Source organism: Hetaerina americana, unplaced genomic scaffold, assembly GCF_022747635.1.
Source record: "Hetaerina americana unplaced genomic scaffold, ioHetAmer1.1.p SCAF_8, whole genome shotgun sequence".
Taxonomy (NCBI): domain Eukaryota; kingdom Metazoa; phylum Arthropoda; class Insecta; order Odonata; family Calopterygidae; genus Hetaerina; species Hetaerina americana.
The window spans coordinates 10,210,783-10,229,495 of NW_027287427.1; the positions used below are offsets into that span (position 1 = coordinate 10,210,783).

Consider the following 18,713-nt stretch of genomic DNA (forward strand, 5'->3'; position numbering starts at 1 on the left):
ATGATCTTCTCAAGTGGTATCGTCCTTGGGGTCAAAGCGAAGTTCAGACCCTTAGATAAGACTGCGAGGGTGGCTTCATCTAAATGAAGGTCCGTCAAGTTCACAACCGATTGGCCATTGTCAGCCCCATTAATCGAGGTCAGTGGATGCTGCTTACAATGAAGTTTGTTGAATTTGTTGACTTGCTTTTCCCGCGTCGCCATTAGACTGGCTCGGGAAGAGTCGTACGTAATCCGCTCGGTTGTGTCCCAATCGTCAGCTTGTAGGGTGGCAGCCAGCTCCAAATGAATATAGTACAATTCTTCGGAGAGGCGGTCGAGGTTCCAACGTTTATCGTGAATTCTCTCTCTCAGAAGGTCTTCGCTGCAGCGGCGGAGGATCTTCTTAGCCTTGGGTGTGTTCAGGTGGTGTTTGACTTCTACGCAGGTAGGAATCGTCTCCGTGTCTCTGCATCGTTGAAGGAACGCTAACGATGTCAAAAGTCTCTCCTTCCTCGTTCTGAGCTTCTCGAATCTCCTTATCTTCCTGTGAATCTCCTCCCCGTAGAGGTGAGTAATGTTCGTTCGAAGGTTTCCGCGGCGATGAGTAGGTGATTTCCACATTTTTCGGGCTGCGTCCGCGTATGTCGTTTAAAAGTACAACAGTTTCGCCAGCTATCCTGCTGGCGTCCTCAGGTCAAGGATGAAAAGAAGCTTGTTGTCCCGTCTTATATAGGAAAAATCCGGCGCCAATACCGGGAAATTTCTTGGCCAATCAGGGAACGTCCTCATATTTGCGCGGGATTATTCGTTTCCACGCACTGTGGAGTGGATATCCATCCTCTCTGTTAAAATTTTTTGGCCTTTTAACGATTTCAATGGCCTCTCTGATTATTCTCTGGAAGTATTTTCCTTCTTTCGCTATTATTTTAGCGTCGTCGAAGAGAATAGAGTGTCCAGGTTCACTCCAGGCGTGCTCAGCGATGGCCGATGCTCTAAACTGTTTGGCCTTGGTTGCCCTCTGGTGTTCACTCATGCGTGTTTTCAGCGCTCTGCACGTTTCACCGATGTACCATTTGCCACAGGAGCATGGCACTTGGTACACGCCTTCTGATATTAACGGTGAAATTCCATCCTTGGGTCCGGGTAGGGTGTCAGCTATCTTGGTGACGCAGTTGAATCTGGTCACCACATCATGTTTCCTTAAAGCCCTCGCGATTCTTTCCGAAGTCCCTGCGATGAAGGGGATGGTGACGTAAGCCTTCGGACGTGGTCTGGAGTCTTCCTCTCTGTCAGGAACAGCGGTGGTTTGTCTCTTCTTTTCTTCCTTCTCGGCCCTTTTTTGGATCATATGAGCGCTGTATCCATTCCTTTGCAGGGCATTTGTCAAGTGTTTCTTCTCGTTGGCAATAGAATCGGAGTCACATATTTTATATGCTCGGTTGACAAGTGTGTCTACCAGTGAGGTCTTCTGACTGGGATGGTGGTGCGATGCAGCATTCGGGCCGCGGACGCAGCCCGAAAAATGTGGAAATCACCTACTCATCGCCGCGGAAACCTTCGAACGAACATTACTCACCTCTACGGGGAGGAGATTCACAGGAAGATAAGGAGATTCGAGAAGCTCAGAACGAGGAAGGAGAGACTTTTGACATCGTTAGCGTTCCTTCAACGATGCAGAGACACGGAGACGATTCCTACCTGCGTAGAAGTCAAACACCACCTGAACACACCCAAGGCTAAGAAGATCCTCCGCCGCTGCAGCGAAGACCTTCTGAGAGAGAGAATTCACGATAAACGTTGGAACCTCGACCGCCTCTCCGAAGAATTGTACTATATTCATTTGGAGCTGGCTGCCACCCTACAAGCTGACGATTGGGACACAACCGAGCGGATTACGTACGACTCTTCCCGAGCCAGTCTAATGGCGACGCGGGAAAAGCAAGTCAACAAATTCAACAAACTTCATTGTAAGCAGCATCCACTGACCTCGATTAATGGGGCTGACAATGGCCAATCGGTTGTGAACTTGACGGACCTTCATTTAGATGAAGCCACCCTCGCAGTCTTATCTAAGGGTCTGAACTTCGCTTTGACCCCAAGGACGATACCACTTGAGAAGATCATCGCGGAGGTAGAGTCATCGATCCGGAGACTTCCGAAGGCGGCCGCCGACGAAATCCGAGAAGATGTCGCACGTATCCTCCATGGCGCAAAACCACCAAGATCAAACACCATCGGCAAAGAAAGGAGAGCACTGAAGGAGCTAAGGGACAACGAGAGTATAATCATTTTACCAGCTGACAAAGGCAACGCAACAGTCCTGATAAATAGAGAGGATTACGAAGGGAAAATATCGCTCATCCTCAGCAGTCCGACTTATAGGAAATTGAAAAGCGATCCGACTGCCAAGACGGAGAGAAGCACAAGGGCTATCATTAAACGATCGCTTATTCCAAAAGAAGAGCAACGACGCCTGCTTCCGACTGCACCGAAACCACCGAGACTGTACGGCCTGCCCAAAATTCACAAGAAGGATGTACCTCTCCGACCGATTGTGAGCCAGATTGACGCTCCGACTTACCAACTCGCCAAGTACTTGGCGCGGTCTCTGCAGGACCACGTCGGACAGACACCCAGCTTCGTAAAAAACTCGACGCATTTCATTGACGTAATAAGAAACATCACCATCCACGACAACGATCTCATGGTCAGCTTCGATGTTGAATCGCTTTTCACCAGCGTCCCTATTGAGGAATCGCTGAATATCATCAAGGAACTCACCTCCCGCGGAATCCCTAAGGACTTTCCAGGATTGGTGGAGCATTGCCTCCGCAATTCCTTCTTCCTATGGAATGGTGACCATTACGAGCAGATGGAAGGAGCTGCGATGGGCTCACCCCTCTCCCCGGTTGTGGCCAACCTCTACATGGAGAGCTTCGAAAAGAAAGCACTGGAATCCTGCGACAAGCGGCCCTCACTGTGGCTAAGATATGTCGACGACACTTTTGTCATTTGGTCACACGGAGAGGAAGAATTAAAAAAGTTCCTGAAACATCTGAACTCACAGCATCAAGCCATCCACTTCACTATGGAGGTGGAAAAGGATCATCAACTGCCCTTCTTGGACGTCATGGTGAAGAGAAATACAGGGAATGGGAGGCTTGGACACAGAGTATACAGGAAGCCTACTCACACCGACCGCTACCTTAATGCTGCATCGCACCACCATCCCAGTCAGAAGACCTCACTGGTAGACACACTTGTCAACCGAGCATATAAAATATGTGACTCCGATTCTATTGCCAACGAGAAGAAACACTTGACAAATGCCCTGCAAAGGAATGGATACAGCGCTCATATGATCCAAAAAAGGGCCGAGAAGGAAGAAAAGAAGAGACAAACCACCGCTGTTCCTGACAGAGAGGAAGACTCCAGACCACGTCCGAAGGCTTACGTCACCATCCCCTTCATCGCAGGGACTTCGGAAAGAATCGCGAGGGCTTTAAGGAAACATGATGTGGTGACCAGATTCAACTGCGTCACCAAGATAGCTGACACCCTACCCGGACCCAAGGATGGAATTTCACCGTTAATATCAGAAGGCGTGTACCAAGTGCCATGCTCCTGTGGCAAATGGTACATCGGTGAAACGTGCAGAGCGCTGAAAACACGCATGAGTGAACACCAGAGGGCAACCAAGGCCAAACAGTTTAGAGCATCGGCCATCGCTGAGCACGCCTGGAGTGAACCTGGACACTCTATTCTCTTCGACGACGCTAAAATAATAGCGAAAGAAGGAAAATACTTCCAGAGAATAATCAGAGAGGCCATTGAAATCGTTAAAAGGCCAAAAAATTTTAACAGAGAGGATGGATATCCACTCCACAGTGCGTGGAAACGAATAATCCCGCGCAAATATGAGGACGTTCCCTGATTGGCCAAGAAATTTCCCGGTATTGGCGCCGGATTTTTCCTATATAAGACGGGACAACAAGCTTCTTTTCATCCTTGACCTGAGGACGCCAGCAGGATAGCTGGCGAAACTGTTGTACTTTTAAACGACATACGCGGACGCAGCCCGAAAAATGTGGAAATCACCTACTCATCGCCGCGGAAACCTTCGAACGAACATTACTCACCTCTACGGGGAGGAGATTCACAGGAAGATAAGGAGATTCGAGAAGCTCAGAACGAGGAAGGAGAGACTTTTGACATCGTTAGCGTTCCTTCAACGATGCAGAGACACGGAGACGATTCCTACCTGCGTAGAAGTCAAACACCACCTGAACACACCCAAGGCTAAGAAGATCCTCCGCCGCTGCAGCGAAGACCTTCTGAGAGAGAGAATTCACGATAAACGTTGGAACCTCGACCGCCTCTCCGAAGAATTGTACTATATTCATTTGGAGCTGGCTGCCACCCTACAAGCTGACGATTGGGACACAACCGAGCGGATTACGTACGACTCTTCCCGAGCCAGTCTAATGGCGACGCGGGAAAAGCAAGTCAACAAATTCAACAAACTTCATTGTAAGCAGCATCCACTGACCTCGATTAATGGGGCTGACAATGGCCAATCGGTTGTGAACTTGACGGACCTTCATTTAGATGAAGCCACCCTCGCAGTCTTATCTAAGGGTCTGAACTTCGCTTTGACCCCAAGGACGATACCACTTGAGAAGATCATCGCGGAGGTAGAGTCATCGATCCGGAGACTTCCGAAGGCGGCCGCCGACGAAATCCGAGAAGATGTCGCACGTATCCTCCATGGCGCAAAACCACCAAGATCAAACACCATCGGCAAAGAAAGGAGAGCACTGAAGGAGCTAAGGGACAACGAGAGTATAATCATTTTACCAGCTGACAAAGGCAACGCAACAGTCCTGATAAATAGAGAGGATTACGAAGGGAAAATATCGCTCATCCTCAGCAGTCCGACTTATAGGAAATTGAAAAGCGATCCGACTGCCAAGACGGAGAGAAGCACAAGGGCTATCATTAAACGATCGCTTATTCCAAAAGAAGAGCAACGACGCCTGCTTCCGACTGCACCGAAACCACCGAGACTGTACGGCCTGCCCAAAATTCACAAGAAGGATGTACCTCTCCGACCGATTGTGAGCCAGATTGACGCTCCGACTTACCAACTCGCCAAGTACTTGGCGCGGTCTCTGCAGGACCACGTCGGACAGACACCCAGCTTCGTAAAAAACTCGACGCATTTCATTGACGTAATAAGAAACATCACCATCCACGACAACGATCTCATGGTCAGCTTCGATGTTGAATCGCTTTTCACCAGCGTCCCTATTGAGGAATCGCTGAATATCATCAAGGAACTCACCTCCCGCGGAATCCCTAAGGACTTTCCAGGATTGGTGGAGCATTGCCTCCGCAATTCCTTCTTCCTATGGAATGGTGACCATTACGAGCAGATGGAAGGAGCTGCGATGGGCTCACCCCTCTCCCCGGTTGTGGCCAACCTCTACATGGAGAGCTTCGAAAAGAAAGCACTGGAATCCTGCGACAAGCGGCCCTCACTGTGGCTAAGATATGTCGACGACACTTTTGTCATTTGGTCACACGGAGAGGAAGAATTAAAAAAGTTCCTGAAACATCTGAACTCACAGCATCAAGCCATCCACTTCACTATGGAGGTGGAAAAGGATCATCAACTGCCCTTCTTGGACGTCATGGTGAAGAGAAATACAGGGAATGGGAGGCTTGGACACAGAGTATACAGGAAGCCTACTCACACCGACCGCTACCTTAATGCTGCATCGCACCACCATCCCAGTCAGAAGACCTCACTGGTAGACACACTTGTCAACCGAGCATATAAAATATGTGACTCCGATTCTATTGCCAACGAGAAGAAACACTTGACAAATGCCCTGCAAAGGAATGGATACAGCGCTCATATGATCCAAAAAAGGGCCGAGAAGGAAGAAAAGAAGAGACAAACCACCGCTGTTCCTGACAGAGAGGAAGACTCCAGACCACGTCCGAAGGCTTACGTCACCATCCCCTTCATCGCAGGGACTTCGGAAAGAATCGCGAGGGCTTTAAGGAAACATGATGTGGTGACCAGATTCAACTGCGTCACCAAGATAGCTGACACCCTACCCGGACCCAAGGATGGAATTTCACCGTTAATATCAGAAGGCGTGTACCAAGTGCCATGCTCCTGTGGCAAATGGTACATCGGTGAAACGTGCAGAGCGCTGAAAACACGCATGAGTGAACACCAGAGGGCAACCAAGGCCAAACAGTTTAGAGCATCGGCCATCGCTGAGCACGCCTGGAGTGAACCTGGACACTCTATTCTCTTCGACGACGCTAAAATAATAGCGAAAGAAGGAAAATACTTCCAGAGAATAATCAGAGAGGCCATTGAAATCGTTAAAAGGCCAAAAAATTTTAACAGAGAGGATGGATATCCACTCCACAGTGCGTGGAAACGAATAATCCCGCGCAAATATGAGGACGTTCCCTGATTGGCCAAGAAATTTCCCGGTATTGGCGCCGGATTTTTCCTATATAAGACGGGACAACAAGCTTCTTTTCATCCTTGACCTGAGGACGCCAGCAGGATAGCTGGCGAAACTGTTGTACTTTTAAACGACATACGCGGACGCAGCCCGAAAAATGTGGAAATCACCTACTCATCGCCGCGGAAACCTTCGAACGAACATTACTCACCTCTACGGGGAGGAGATTCACAGGAAGATAAGGAGATTCGAGAAGCTCAGAACGAGGAAGGAGAGACTTTTGACATCGTTAGCGTTCCTTCAACGATGCAGAGACACGGAGACGATTCCTACCTGCGTAGAAGTCAAACACCACCTGAACACACCCAAGGCTAAGAAGATCCTCCGCCGCTGCAGCGAAGACCTTCTGAGAGAGAGAATTCACGATAAACGTTGGAACCTCGACCGCCTCTCCGAAGAATTGTACTATATTCATTTGGAGCTGGCTGCCACCCTACAAGCTGACGATTGGGACACAACCGAGCGGATTACGTACGACTCTTCCCGAGCCAGTCTAATGGCGACGCGGGAAAAGCAAGTCAACAAATTCAACAAACTTCATTGTAAGCAGCATCCACTGACCTCGATTAATGGGGCTGACAATGGCCAATCGGTTGTGAACTTGACGGACCTTCATTTAGATGAAGCCACCCTCGCAGTCTTATCTAAGGGTCTGAACTTCGCTTTGACCCCAAGGACGATACCACTTGAGAAGATCATCGCGGAGGTAGAGTCATCGATCCGGAGACTTCCGAAGGCGGCCGCCGACGAAATCCGAGAAGATGTCGCACGTATCCTCCATGGCGCAAAACCACCAAGATCAAACACCATCGGCAAAGAAAGGAGAGCACTGAAGGAGCTAAGGGACAACGAGAGTATAATCATTTTACCAGCTGACAAAGGCAACGCAACAGTCCTGATAAATAGAGAGGATTACGAAGGGAAAATATCGCTCATCCTCAGCAGTCCGACTTATAGGAAATTGAAAAGCGATCCGACTGCCAAGACGGAGAGAAGCACAAGGGCTATCATTAAACGATCGCTTATTCCAAAAGAAGAGCAACGACGCCTGCTTCCGACTGCACCGAAACCACCGAGACTGTACGGCCTGCCCAAAATTCACAAGAAGGATGTACCTCTCCGACCGATTGTGAGCCAGATTGACGCTCCGACTTACCAACTCGCCAAGTACTTGGCGCGGTCTCTGCAGGACCACGTCGGACAGACACCCAGCTTCGTAAAAAACTCGACGCATTTCATTGACGTAATAAGAAACATCACCATCCACGACAACGATCTCATGGTCAGCTTCGATGTTGAATCGCTTTTCACCAGCGTCCCTATTGAGGAATCGCTGAATATCATCAAGGAACTCACCTCCCGCGGAATCCCTAAGGACTTTCCAGGATTGGTGGAGCATTGCCTCCGCAATTCCTTCTTCCTATGGAATGGTGACCATTACGAGCAGATGGAAGGAGCTGCGATGGGCTCACCCCTCTCCCCGGTTGTGGCCAACCTCTACATGGAGAGCTTCGAAAAGAAAGCACTGGAATCCTGCGACAAGCGGCCCTCACTGTGGCTAAGATATGTCGACGACACTTTTGTCATTTGGTCACACGGAGAGGAAGAATTAAAAAAGTTCCTGAAACATCTGAACTCACAGCATCAAGCCATCCACTTCACTATGGAGGTGGAAAAGGATCATCAACTGCCCTTCTTGGACGTCATGGTGAAGAGAAATACAGGGAATGGGAGGCTTGGACACAGAGTATACAGGAAGCCTACTCACACCGACCGCTACCTTAATGCTGCATCGCACCACCATCCCAGTCAGAAGACCTCACTGGTAGACACACTTGTCAACCGAGCATATAAAATATGTGACTCCGATTCTATTGCCAACGAGAAGAAACACTTGACAAATGCCCTGCAAAGGAATGGATACAGCGCTCATATGATCCAAAAAAGGGCCGAGAAGGAAGAAAAGAAGAGACAAACCACCGCTGTTCCTGACAGAGAGGAAGACTCCAGACCACGTCCGAAGGCTTACGTCACCATCCCCTTCATCGCAGGGACTTCGGAAAGAATCGCGAGGGCTTTAAGGAAACATGATGTGGTGACCAGATTCAACTGCGTCACCAAGATAGCTGACACCCTACCCGGACCCAAGGATGGAATTTCACCGTTAATATCAGAAGGCGTGTACCAAGTGCCATGCTCCTGTGGCAAATGGTACATCGGTGAAACGTGCAGAGCGCTGAAAACACGCATGAGTGAACACCAGAGGGCAACCAAGGCCAAACAGTTTAGAGCATCGGCCATCGCTGAGCACGCCTGGAGTGAACCTGGACACTCTATTCTCTTCGACGACGCTAAAATAATAGCGAAAGAAGGAAAATACTTCCAGAGAATAATCAGAGAGGCCATTGAAATCGTTAAAAGGCCAAAAAATTTTAACAGAGAGGATGGATATCCACTCCACAGTGCGTGGAAACGAATAATCCCGCGCAAATATGAGGACGTTCCCTGATTGGCCAAGAAATTTCCCGGTATTGGCGCCGGATTTTTCCTATATAAGACGGGACAACAAGCTTCTTTTCATCCTTGACCTGAGGACGCCAGCAGGATAGCTGGCGAAACTGTTGTACTTTTAAACGACATACGCGGACGCAGCCCGAAAAATGTGGAAATCACCTACTCATCGCCGCGGAAACCTTCGAACGAACATTACTCACCTCTACGGGGAGGAGATTCACAGGAAGATAAGGAGATTCGAGAAGCTCAGAACGAGGAAGGAGAGACTTTTGACATCGTTAGCGTTCCTTCAACGATGCAGAGACACGGAGACGATTCCTACCTGCGTAGAAGTCAAACACCACCTGAACACACCCAAGGCTAAGAAGATCCTCCGCCGCTGCAGCGAAGACCTTCTGAGAGAGAGAATTCACGATAAACGTTGGAACCTCGACCGCCTCTCCGAAGAATTGTACTATATTCATTTGGAGCTGGCTGCCACCCTACAAGCTGACGATTGGGACACAACCGAGCGGATTACGTACGACTCTTCCCGAGCCAGTCTAATGGCGACGCGGGAAAAGCAAGTCAACAAATTCAACAAACTTCATTGTAAGCAGCATCCACTGACCTCGATTAATGGGGCTGACAATGGCCAATCGGTTGTGAACTTGACGGACCTTCATTTAGATGAAGCCACCCTCGCAGTCTTATCTAAGGGTCTGAACTTCGCTTTGACCCCAAGGACGATACCACTTGAGAAGATCATCGCGGAGGTAGAGTCATCGATCCGGAGACTTCCGAAGGCGGCCGCCGACGAAATCCGAGAAGATGTCGCACGTATCCTCCATGGCGCAAAACCACCAAGATCAAACACCATCGGCAAAGAAAGGAGAGCACTGAAGGAGCTAAGGGACAACGAGAGTATAATCATTTTACCAGCTGACAAAGGCAACGCAACAGTCCTGATAAATAGAGAGGATTACGAAGGGAAAATATCGCTCATCCTCAGCAGTCCGACTTATAGGAAATTGAAAAGCGATCCGACTGCCAAGACGGAGAGAAGCACAAGGGCTATCATTAAACGATCGCTTATTCCAAAAGAAGAGCAACGACGCCTGCTTCCGACTGCACCGAAACCACCGAGACTGTACGGCCTGCCCAAAATTCACAAGAAGGATGTACCTCTCCGACCGATTGTGAGCCAGATTGACGCTCCGACTTACCAACTCGCCAAGTACTTGGCGCGGTCTCTGCAGGACCACGTCGGACAGACACCCAGCTTCGTAAAAAACTCGACGCATTTCATTGACGTAATAAGAAACATCACCATCCACGACAACGATCTCATGGTCAGCTTCGATGTTGAATCGCTTTTCACCAGCGTCCCTATTGAGGAATCGCTGAATATCATCAAGGAACTCACCTCCCGCGGAATCCCTAAGGACTTTCCAGGATTGGTGGAGCATTGCCTCCGCAATTCCTTCTTCCTATGGAATGGTGACCATTACGAGCAGATGGAAGGAGCTGCGATGGGCTCACCCCTCTCCCCGGTTGTGGCCAACCTCTACATGGAGAGCTTCGAAAAGAAAGCACTGGAATCCTGCGACAAGCGGCCCTCACTGTGGCTAAGATATGTCGACGACACTTTTGTCATTTGGTCACACGGAGAGGAAGAATTAAAAAAGTTCCTGAAACATCTGAACTCACAGCATCAAGCCATCCACTTCACTATGGAGGTGGAAAAGGATCATCAACTGCCCTTCTTGGACGTCATGGTGAAGAGAAATACAGGGAATGGGAGGCTTGGACACAGAGTATACAGGAAGCCTACTCACACCGACCGCTACCTTAATGCTGCATCGCACCACCATCCCAGTCAGAAGACCTCACTGGTAGACACACTTGTCAACCGAGCATATAAAATATGTGACTCCGATTCTATTGCCAACGAGAAGAAACACTTGACAAATGCCCTGCAAAGGAATGGATACAGCGCTCATATGATCCAAAAAAGGGCCGAGAAGGAAGAAAAGAAGAGACAAACCACCGCTGTTCCTGACAGAGAGGAAGACTCCAGACCACGTCCGAAGGCTTACGTCACCATCCCCTTCATCGCAGGGACTTCGGAAAGAATCGCGAGGGCTTTAAGGAAACATGATGTGGTGACCAGATTCAACTGCGTCACCAAGATAGCTGACACCCTACCCGGACCCAAGGATGGAATTTCACCGTTAATATCAGAAGGCGTGTACCAAGTGCCATGCTCCTGTGGCAAATGGTACATCGGTGAAACGTGCAGAGCGCTGAAAACACGCATGAGTGAACACCAGAGGGCAACCAAGGCCAAACAGTTTAGAGCATCGGCCATCGCTGAGCACGCCTGGAGTGAACCTGGACACTCTATTCTCTTCGACGACGCTAAAATAATAGCGAAAGAAGGAAAATACTTCCAGAGAATAATCAGAGAGGCCATTGAAATCGTTAAAAGGCCAAAAAATTTTAACAGAGAGGATGGATATCCACTCCACAGTGCGTGGAAACGAATAATCCCGCGCAAATATGAGGACGTTCCCTGATTGGCCAAGAAATTTCCCGGTATTGGCGCCGGATTTTTCCTATATAAGACGGGACAACAAGCTTCTTTTCATCCTTGACCTGAGGACGCCAGCAGGATAGCTGGCGAAACTGTTGTACTTTTAAACGACATACGCGGACGCAGCCCGAAAAATGTGGAAATCATTAAAAAAAATATTTTTATAGCAATTTTTGAATCTTTTATATGATGTTTCTTCCGAATGAGGAAACGCGTTGTTAGTCCGAAATTTTCGCTCTAGGTTGTGGAGAGGTTTTGAGTACATCTTGAGTCAGGGTAAAACTATCAATGCCTTCCAGTCCATGCCGACTACTTTGATTTGATTTGATGTGAAATTATCATTCCTATTTGTCTGTGATAACAATCATCATTATGTTCCCGATAATATTGAAGTAGGAATTTTATCAGAAACGGTTTTAAACTCTGTCAGTCAGTCTAAATCAGGAAGATTCGTTCCGTACAGAGGAGAGAGTTTATTTAATTTTAGCATAATTAATTTAAATATAAAGATGTACACATTGCCGAAAGACTAATGATTTGTCGACACAAGGAGATGTATTCCCCTATATAAAATGTATATCAAAAGGCGTAGCAAGCTCCGATCATTCCCGAAATTCCTGCATTAGCATAATATCAAAGTTTTCTCATGAATCAAATGTAAAAGTTCTTAAAAATTGTTGTTACCACAAGTCGGAGGATTATTTTCCGGCAGGTAGTCTTTACATAATATCATATTAAACATTAAAGTTAAATAAATATTGGATTTATTACTTCATCCAAGTCATACACGATACGGCGCTTAACTCCGGACAAGCACCCGTTTCCTCGAATGAGATTTCCTCGCCGGGTCAGCGAAATCTTTCCCAGACTTCTCCGAAGCATTTTACTCAGCCACAATATTGTAAACAGTTGATCTGGGGTACCAGAAGAAGAATCGAACTATTTCGAAACATAACGCCCAGCGCGAGCACTTTCGATAATGGCGGCTCTTCGTTTGTATTCCGCAATTGTACGTGAAATCTCGGCAATTTTGATGTTATGACTGTTTCCTAGATGCCTATAGCTTTCAAGGACGCCGATTGCGACCTACAGTGGAACTGCGATAGGGCGACAACTTCATATTGAAATTTGTCCGGATTGAGGCGCGGCATACTGTACTCCCACACTATACCACCAATGTGCTCAGAGTCGTACAAAATAAGTGAAAATACTGGCTATGCAGCAAGACTACGGCTTGAATATTTCTTTAAGGAGTGCAATTAATGAGTTGAAACTGTAATCCTGCAATTAAGGGCATTTCCAACTCACCAGGGTGTAGATGGCACTGGTGATGGCAGCGTGTCTGGCGTGGAAGCGACAGCAACACCCTCTGCCGCCGTTGAGGGCGTCATAAAATATGGCTGAGGCACCTGCCTTCATCTTGCCTCCCGGTTTCCCAGCATTCCCGAGAAGAGGCTTCTCCGTCACTCCCTATTAAAAATGTTAAGGTTGAAGGAGACGTTTTAGTCCTCGAAATGAAATAGAAGATGAATTGCGTGAAATTTCAAACTTCACGGAGAAAATTATGATATTATTTTTCTAGACAGCACTGGACGGACTAACGAATTAAATGCCCATAAAAGCCCATATCTGCGTTCATCAAATCGATGCTCAAGCACACAATTTAAGCCAGCACTCTGAAAGGAGTAAATTTAAACGTGGTGGAATTCTAGAGCGAACAAAATGAGTGGAATCCCAATTTTTTGCTAGGGCATTCATACGTCAGTCTAAACAGAGATGGTAATTTTTTTGGAGGTACATACTTGCGCTCGGCATATTAAAGCAACGTAGCAATGTCAAGCGCTGCATTGGGAAATTTGGAATGGATGGAATGAACAGAGGATTAATATCTGAAGAAGTTCCATAGTTGGCGGTTAAGGGGAAAATTCAGAGTATATTCATCTATATCTACATCTGCATAATACCCCGCAAGCCTCCGCAAGGGCGTGTGGCGGGGGGGTGGTGTTAGGTCATCACCCGTAAAGAGGAACAAAAACATAAGTAAAATCAACATATGCATGCAAAATTATACCCACAGCGGCTTATACATTCATACAAAAATCCTTTCATCCTACACGCATGCAAATACATATACTATCGCCTAACCAATAATTTCACCTTAGGATGCAGTATGAAATTAATCCAAAAACGTGCAAGCTTGAATTTGAAAAGTAAGAAGCAAAATTCCACTACCACGTGTACATGCAATATACAATGATATCTTCCCCAAGGGCACAGGTAGGGAGTACGTCACAACACTGCAGAAAGCGAGAGGGTCCACCCACAGAGAGAGAGGATTGGAAAGGGAAACTTAAAAACAGGCAAAGCAGGGAAAGCAATACTGTTTACAGCAGTATATTATGTAATGAAATTCTAATGAGGTCATGTGGGAAGGGTTATGACAACAAAATACACGAGGTCAGTGAAAGTGCATGTAATTGAGTGGAACTAATTTTACCCTAGATGCTGAGGGCCCTTGACGCTGATACTTAGACACTGAAATTCTAGTCCCTAGACACTGATATTACGTAAATGGTGATGCTTGTCATGACAAAACTGTTAATTTATGGCGTATTTATCTACAATATAATTGAAAAACGTATCATATATTTTGCTTATATACTTATATTGAGGAGACAAACATGATAGTTATGTTAGTCTCACGTTCAATTGCAAACGTTAATTCTGTATTTATATATTGAGCTTCTCATGTGAGGACTACAGAACAATATGTTTAATAGCCAACACAGCTAAAGTTGTTCTCAGGATCACCAATAAAAGGAAAGAGAGTAGGGCAAATGATTACTTAGAGGATGATCAGTTTGGGTTTAGGAAGGGGAGAGGTACGCGTGATGCCAATGCAGTAATGATATTATTAATCGAGAGAAATATAGAACACAACCAGGAGGTATTTGCCTGTTTCGTAGATTTCGAAAATGCGTTTGATAGAGTGAATTAGGGAAAAACAATGAGAGTATTGAAGAAAATAGGAAAAGATTGAAGGGACAGGCGGCTAATTCGCAACCTGTATGCGTCTCAGACTGATCAGGTAAGAGTAGGAAACGGAGATTTCGGATGGGCAGTGTTAGGAAGAGTTTCTCATTATCACCGGTGCTGTTCAACGCATATTTGGAGGAAATGATTAAAGAGACATGGTAAGAACTGGAGATACTCATAGGTATGAAAGTCGGTGGTGAATTCATAAAACCAGTGAAGTATGCTGCTGACCGAGCACTAGTTTCTCAGTTAGCCAAGGGGTTGCAAGCATTGCTGACTTAAATTAGAAATTCAGTGTGATAGATAAAGGGTGAGAATCAGTATAAATAAAACAAATGTAATACGTTTTTTCAGAAAGAGATACGCTAAGCTAAACATTAAAATAGGAGGAAAAAATTTAGAGCAGGTAGAACAGTTTACGTATCTCGGAAGTGTTTTGGATCAACACGGTCAAAGTAGTAGGGACGTAAGGAGATGAATTGCGCTAGACATAGAGGATTTTACAAAGAGGAGGGAGTTGATGAGAGGGACGTTGAGTAAGGATATTAAGAAAAGACTCTGATATGGAGCGTAGATTTGTACGGCGCGGAAACGTGGTAATTGAAGCAGGAGGATAGACGTAGACTGGAGGCTTTTGAAATATGGGTTTGGAGAAGGATGGGGAAGGTGAAGTGGACAGAAACGAAAATAAATGAGGAAGTTCTGGGAATAGCGGGGGAGGATAGGGGTTTGTTGGGAGAAATCCTAAGGAGGCAGGAAAAATGAAGGGCCTATTTATCAGCAGTGGGATTTTGAAGACCGTTATAAATGGGGGAATTTCAGGCAAACCAGGAGGGGGCAGGGATAGGATAGGGATGTTGGACGGTATAAAGGGAGGAAGGAAGTATACAGAGATGAAGAGGGGAATAATGTAGAATAGGATGTTGGGTTGTGTTCTGTTAGGAGAGACAAGATATTTATTTGGTCGATGCGTACATTCGAAACCTAACTTAACCGGTAGATAACTTAATAATAATAATATTGAGTTTCATTTACTCGGAATACATGCTGCTGTGTGCAAAACGGTCTGTCGTCTGGAAATTCCCGAGGAGACTTATGGGATGGAGATAATACATATAATTTCCAATGCGACAGTTGATATAACGTTAAAACGAGGATCGTATGAGAGACACTTTTTAAAGACCTGCCGTTTCTCAGCGACTGTAAACATAAATCCGGGTATTTATTTTGGATAATCTTTGTGTGGATTTGTAATAAATTGAATAAGGTAAAGTGAAATAAAAATCTCTCTTCAACCGAAATTTTGGTTGAATTTTTAATATTCTCAGTGCTATAACTTCAGCACTTACATTTTTATTATTATAAAAATGTAAGAGCTGAAACTATGAGAAACTATGTAGAGTAGAAACTGATAAATAGGATAGAGTTTGGGAAATAACCTTTTATAAATGCATTCAAATTAAAAGTGACGCAAATAAAATATTAGTTTGATGAAAATGAATCTCTTCCTTGATATTTTAGCATAATATGGCACTAAGCCCATTTGATGCATATACTTATTTTATTTTACAAGGTGACTGAGGAAAATATAAGTAGTTTTAAATGTTTTGAAGCAACTGTCACTCTATATTTCTGACAATCTCACGATGACGAGTTCATTTGGGATGATAATTTATCCATTTGGTTTTAGAAAGCAGTCATTTGGTGCATTAAAGACGCTTTTTTATTTAATATTACATGCTTTTTAGTCAATGAATAAATAAGAATCACAATTCAACTTTTTCCTCTTTTATTTATTAGATTTTAAAAATTTTTTCGAGAGTCATATCGGGTAAGTGTAAAAATATCCAAGTTTTCTTAGCGTTGACAAGATACATTTTGTCCCTTCTTTTAGTAAAACGTTGTTTTATCTTTGATCAACCCATTTGCGATACTTATCAAGATCTATGGAAAGATTACGAGAAAATTGTAAATAGGTAAAAGTTGATATATTAATTATATTGTTAATATTTTGTCACTTCGTTAAAAAATCCCACCATTATCACTGGGTCTCACTAATCCTTATCATCCTATATCCATGATAAGTTGTTAACATAGGAGAGAATAATATTATTTTACCTGAAAACAAAGCTTTTTCTTGAGAAAATATTTAATTAAATTTTACCTTTTGTGGGAGAGGAGGTTGATATTAGATATTTAAGATATGTTTTTCAGCTTCGGTTAAATGAAACTCGCAAAACCTAGAGATATTATACAGAAGGACTGAATAAAAGAATCAAAACTGCGAATCAAATCTATCACGGACGACCCCTCATTGTAGAAACAGCATCTCAGAACCACCATTTGCTGTCCATATCCTAGATGAGCATAACCATATTCTTTTCCTAGTTTTTCGTAATCGGTCATTACATCATCATTCAACGGAGACTTTGACGGGAATAATTTCAACAGATTTTTTAACTGATAATAACCAATTGCGTATATGATTGACTACGTTACATCATTATGAGTTCAGTGCTATTTAAATTACTTATTAAGAAATAGATTGCGTTAGATGCCTTTATACTTTCGGTTTTAAAACTAAACTATCGTAAAAATCCTAAAGTATCGTAAAAAAACTTAACGTAAAGCGTTCGTTAATATTTCTACAGGTTACAGTGAGTGTTCCCGTATGAACCAGCTCACGGTAGCTCGGGTGAGACACCTATTGCCTCACATATCTATATCGAAATTTCATATCAAGAATTTTCCTCTCGGCGTTTATTTGTTTTCTGAAGAGCATATTTTTTTGGTCACTGTGACACGCCTTCTCCATCCAATCATCATATAAAATTTATAAACCACGGTTTATTCTGATGCGACAGCCAATCGCGGCACAGCTAAAATTCTCGACGCGAAAGAATGATTTTTTTCCGGATGTCAGGATGTTTGTGTGATCCAGAGTAGGGGAATAAAATGGATGACGTCAACAGCATTGAGCTCAAACCCCGTTTCCGGGGTTTGGGCTCTCGTTTGGCGGTATTTTTCCGACCTCTTAGCAAATTTGTTTGCTTACGGCAAAGTTGAATTGGGATATATTTTTTGGAGAAATTTGAAAATTGCGCTTGGTGCCAAAGAAGCACATACATTGGTGATGTATCAAAACGTTGACCTATTTATTTTGCTTCTGCAATTAACTCTTCTTTTTAGGGGGCTGTAGTAGTACTCATGAGAATCGTTATCAACAGCAGTTTTTGGAACCCTATCTTTGAAAGTGAAGTTTTCGACATTTTATCCGGGACGGTATTTTAAAACAATGTAGCTCATGGGTAAACTAAGATTTTGAAGAGTTTGCGCATAAGGTATCAATTCCGCTTGTTTTTCTTTTCCTAATGTTTTATTTCGTGGAGCCTAATTTTTAAATTTCATTGAGTGGAAAAATGCGAAAAAAATAACTTAAACATATTTCTAAGCCGATCAAATATTCATTTAAAAATAGGTTGACTGCTTATATATTTTAGTTGTGAAAATGAATGCAAATTTGTTTTTGTTTACCTCCTATAGTATGCAGTTAATAAGTTATTATACATTTTTGCTTTTTATTGAGACTACCTTAGGTTACAGGAAATATATTCGGATATATTCGTATATTCGGAAAGTTGGTAGGGTAAAATTTTCCCAATAACATATTCAGTCAGCCAACTGGACTTTTACTAATACTAGATTAAATACTGGGACTGGAAATAGTCAAAGTTATATTTCCTTGTATAAACAAAAACAATATCTACATATCTTTTATTTAAAATCTCTATCAATATCTGGCATCGTCTTTGTGAAAAACTTGACGGTAAATTTAAGTAATTTGTCATTAAAATATTATGGATATTAGTTTGAATGCACCCTGTATATACACTTTGGGTGACGTCATGAATATGTGTCGATCATATTCAGCAAGAAAGGATTTTATCTCGGAATTAAAAACAAGTGTAGAATAGAAGAGGGAGAAACGATGTAAGTATTTGAATTAAAGACGGAGAACTAACTAATCCGTGTAAAATTTAAAAGAAAGTACAGAAA

General features: G+C 44.5%; 1 protein-coding gene across 1 annotated transcript in view; it reads right to left on the bottom strand.

The window, feature by feature from the left end:
• LOC139697769 (uncharacterized) overlaps positions 1 to 18,713 on the bottom strand; it is a 387,739-nt gene that overhangs the window by 160,354 nt on the left and 208,672 nt on the right. Inside the window, exon 3 of the mRNA XM_071596608.1 lies at positions 12,930 to 13,091. Coding sequence (XP_071452709.1) covers positions 12,930 to 13,040 — 111 coding nt within the window. The 5' untranslated portion in view covers positions 13,041 to 13,091. The remainder of the gene's footprint in view (positions 1 to 12,929; positions 13,092 to 18,713) is intronic.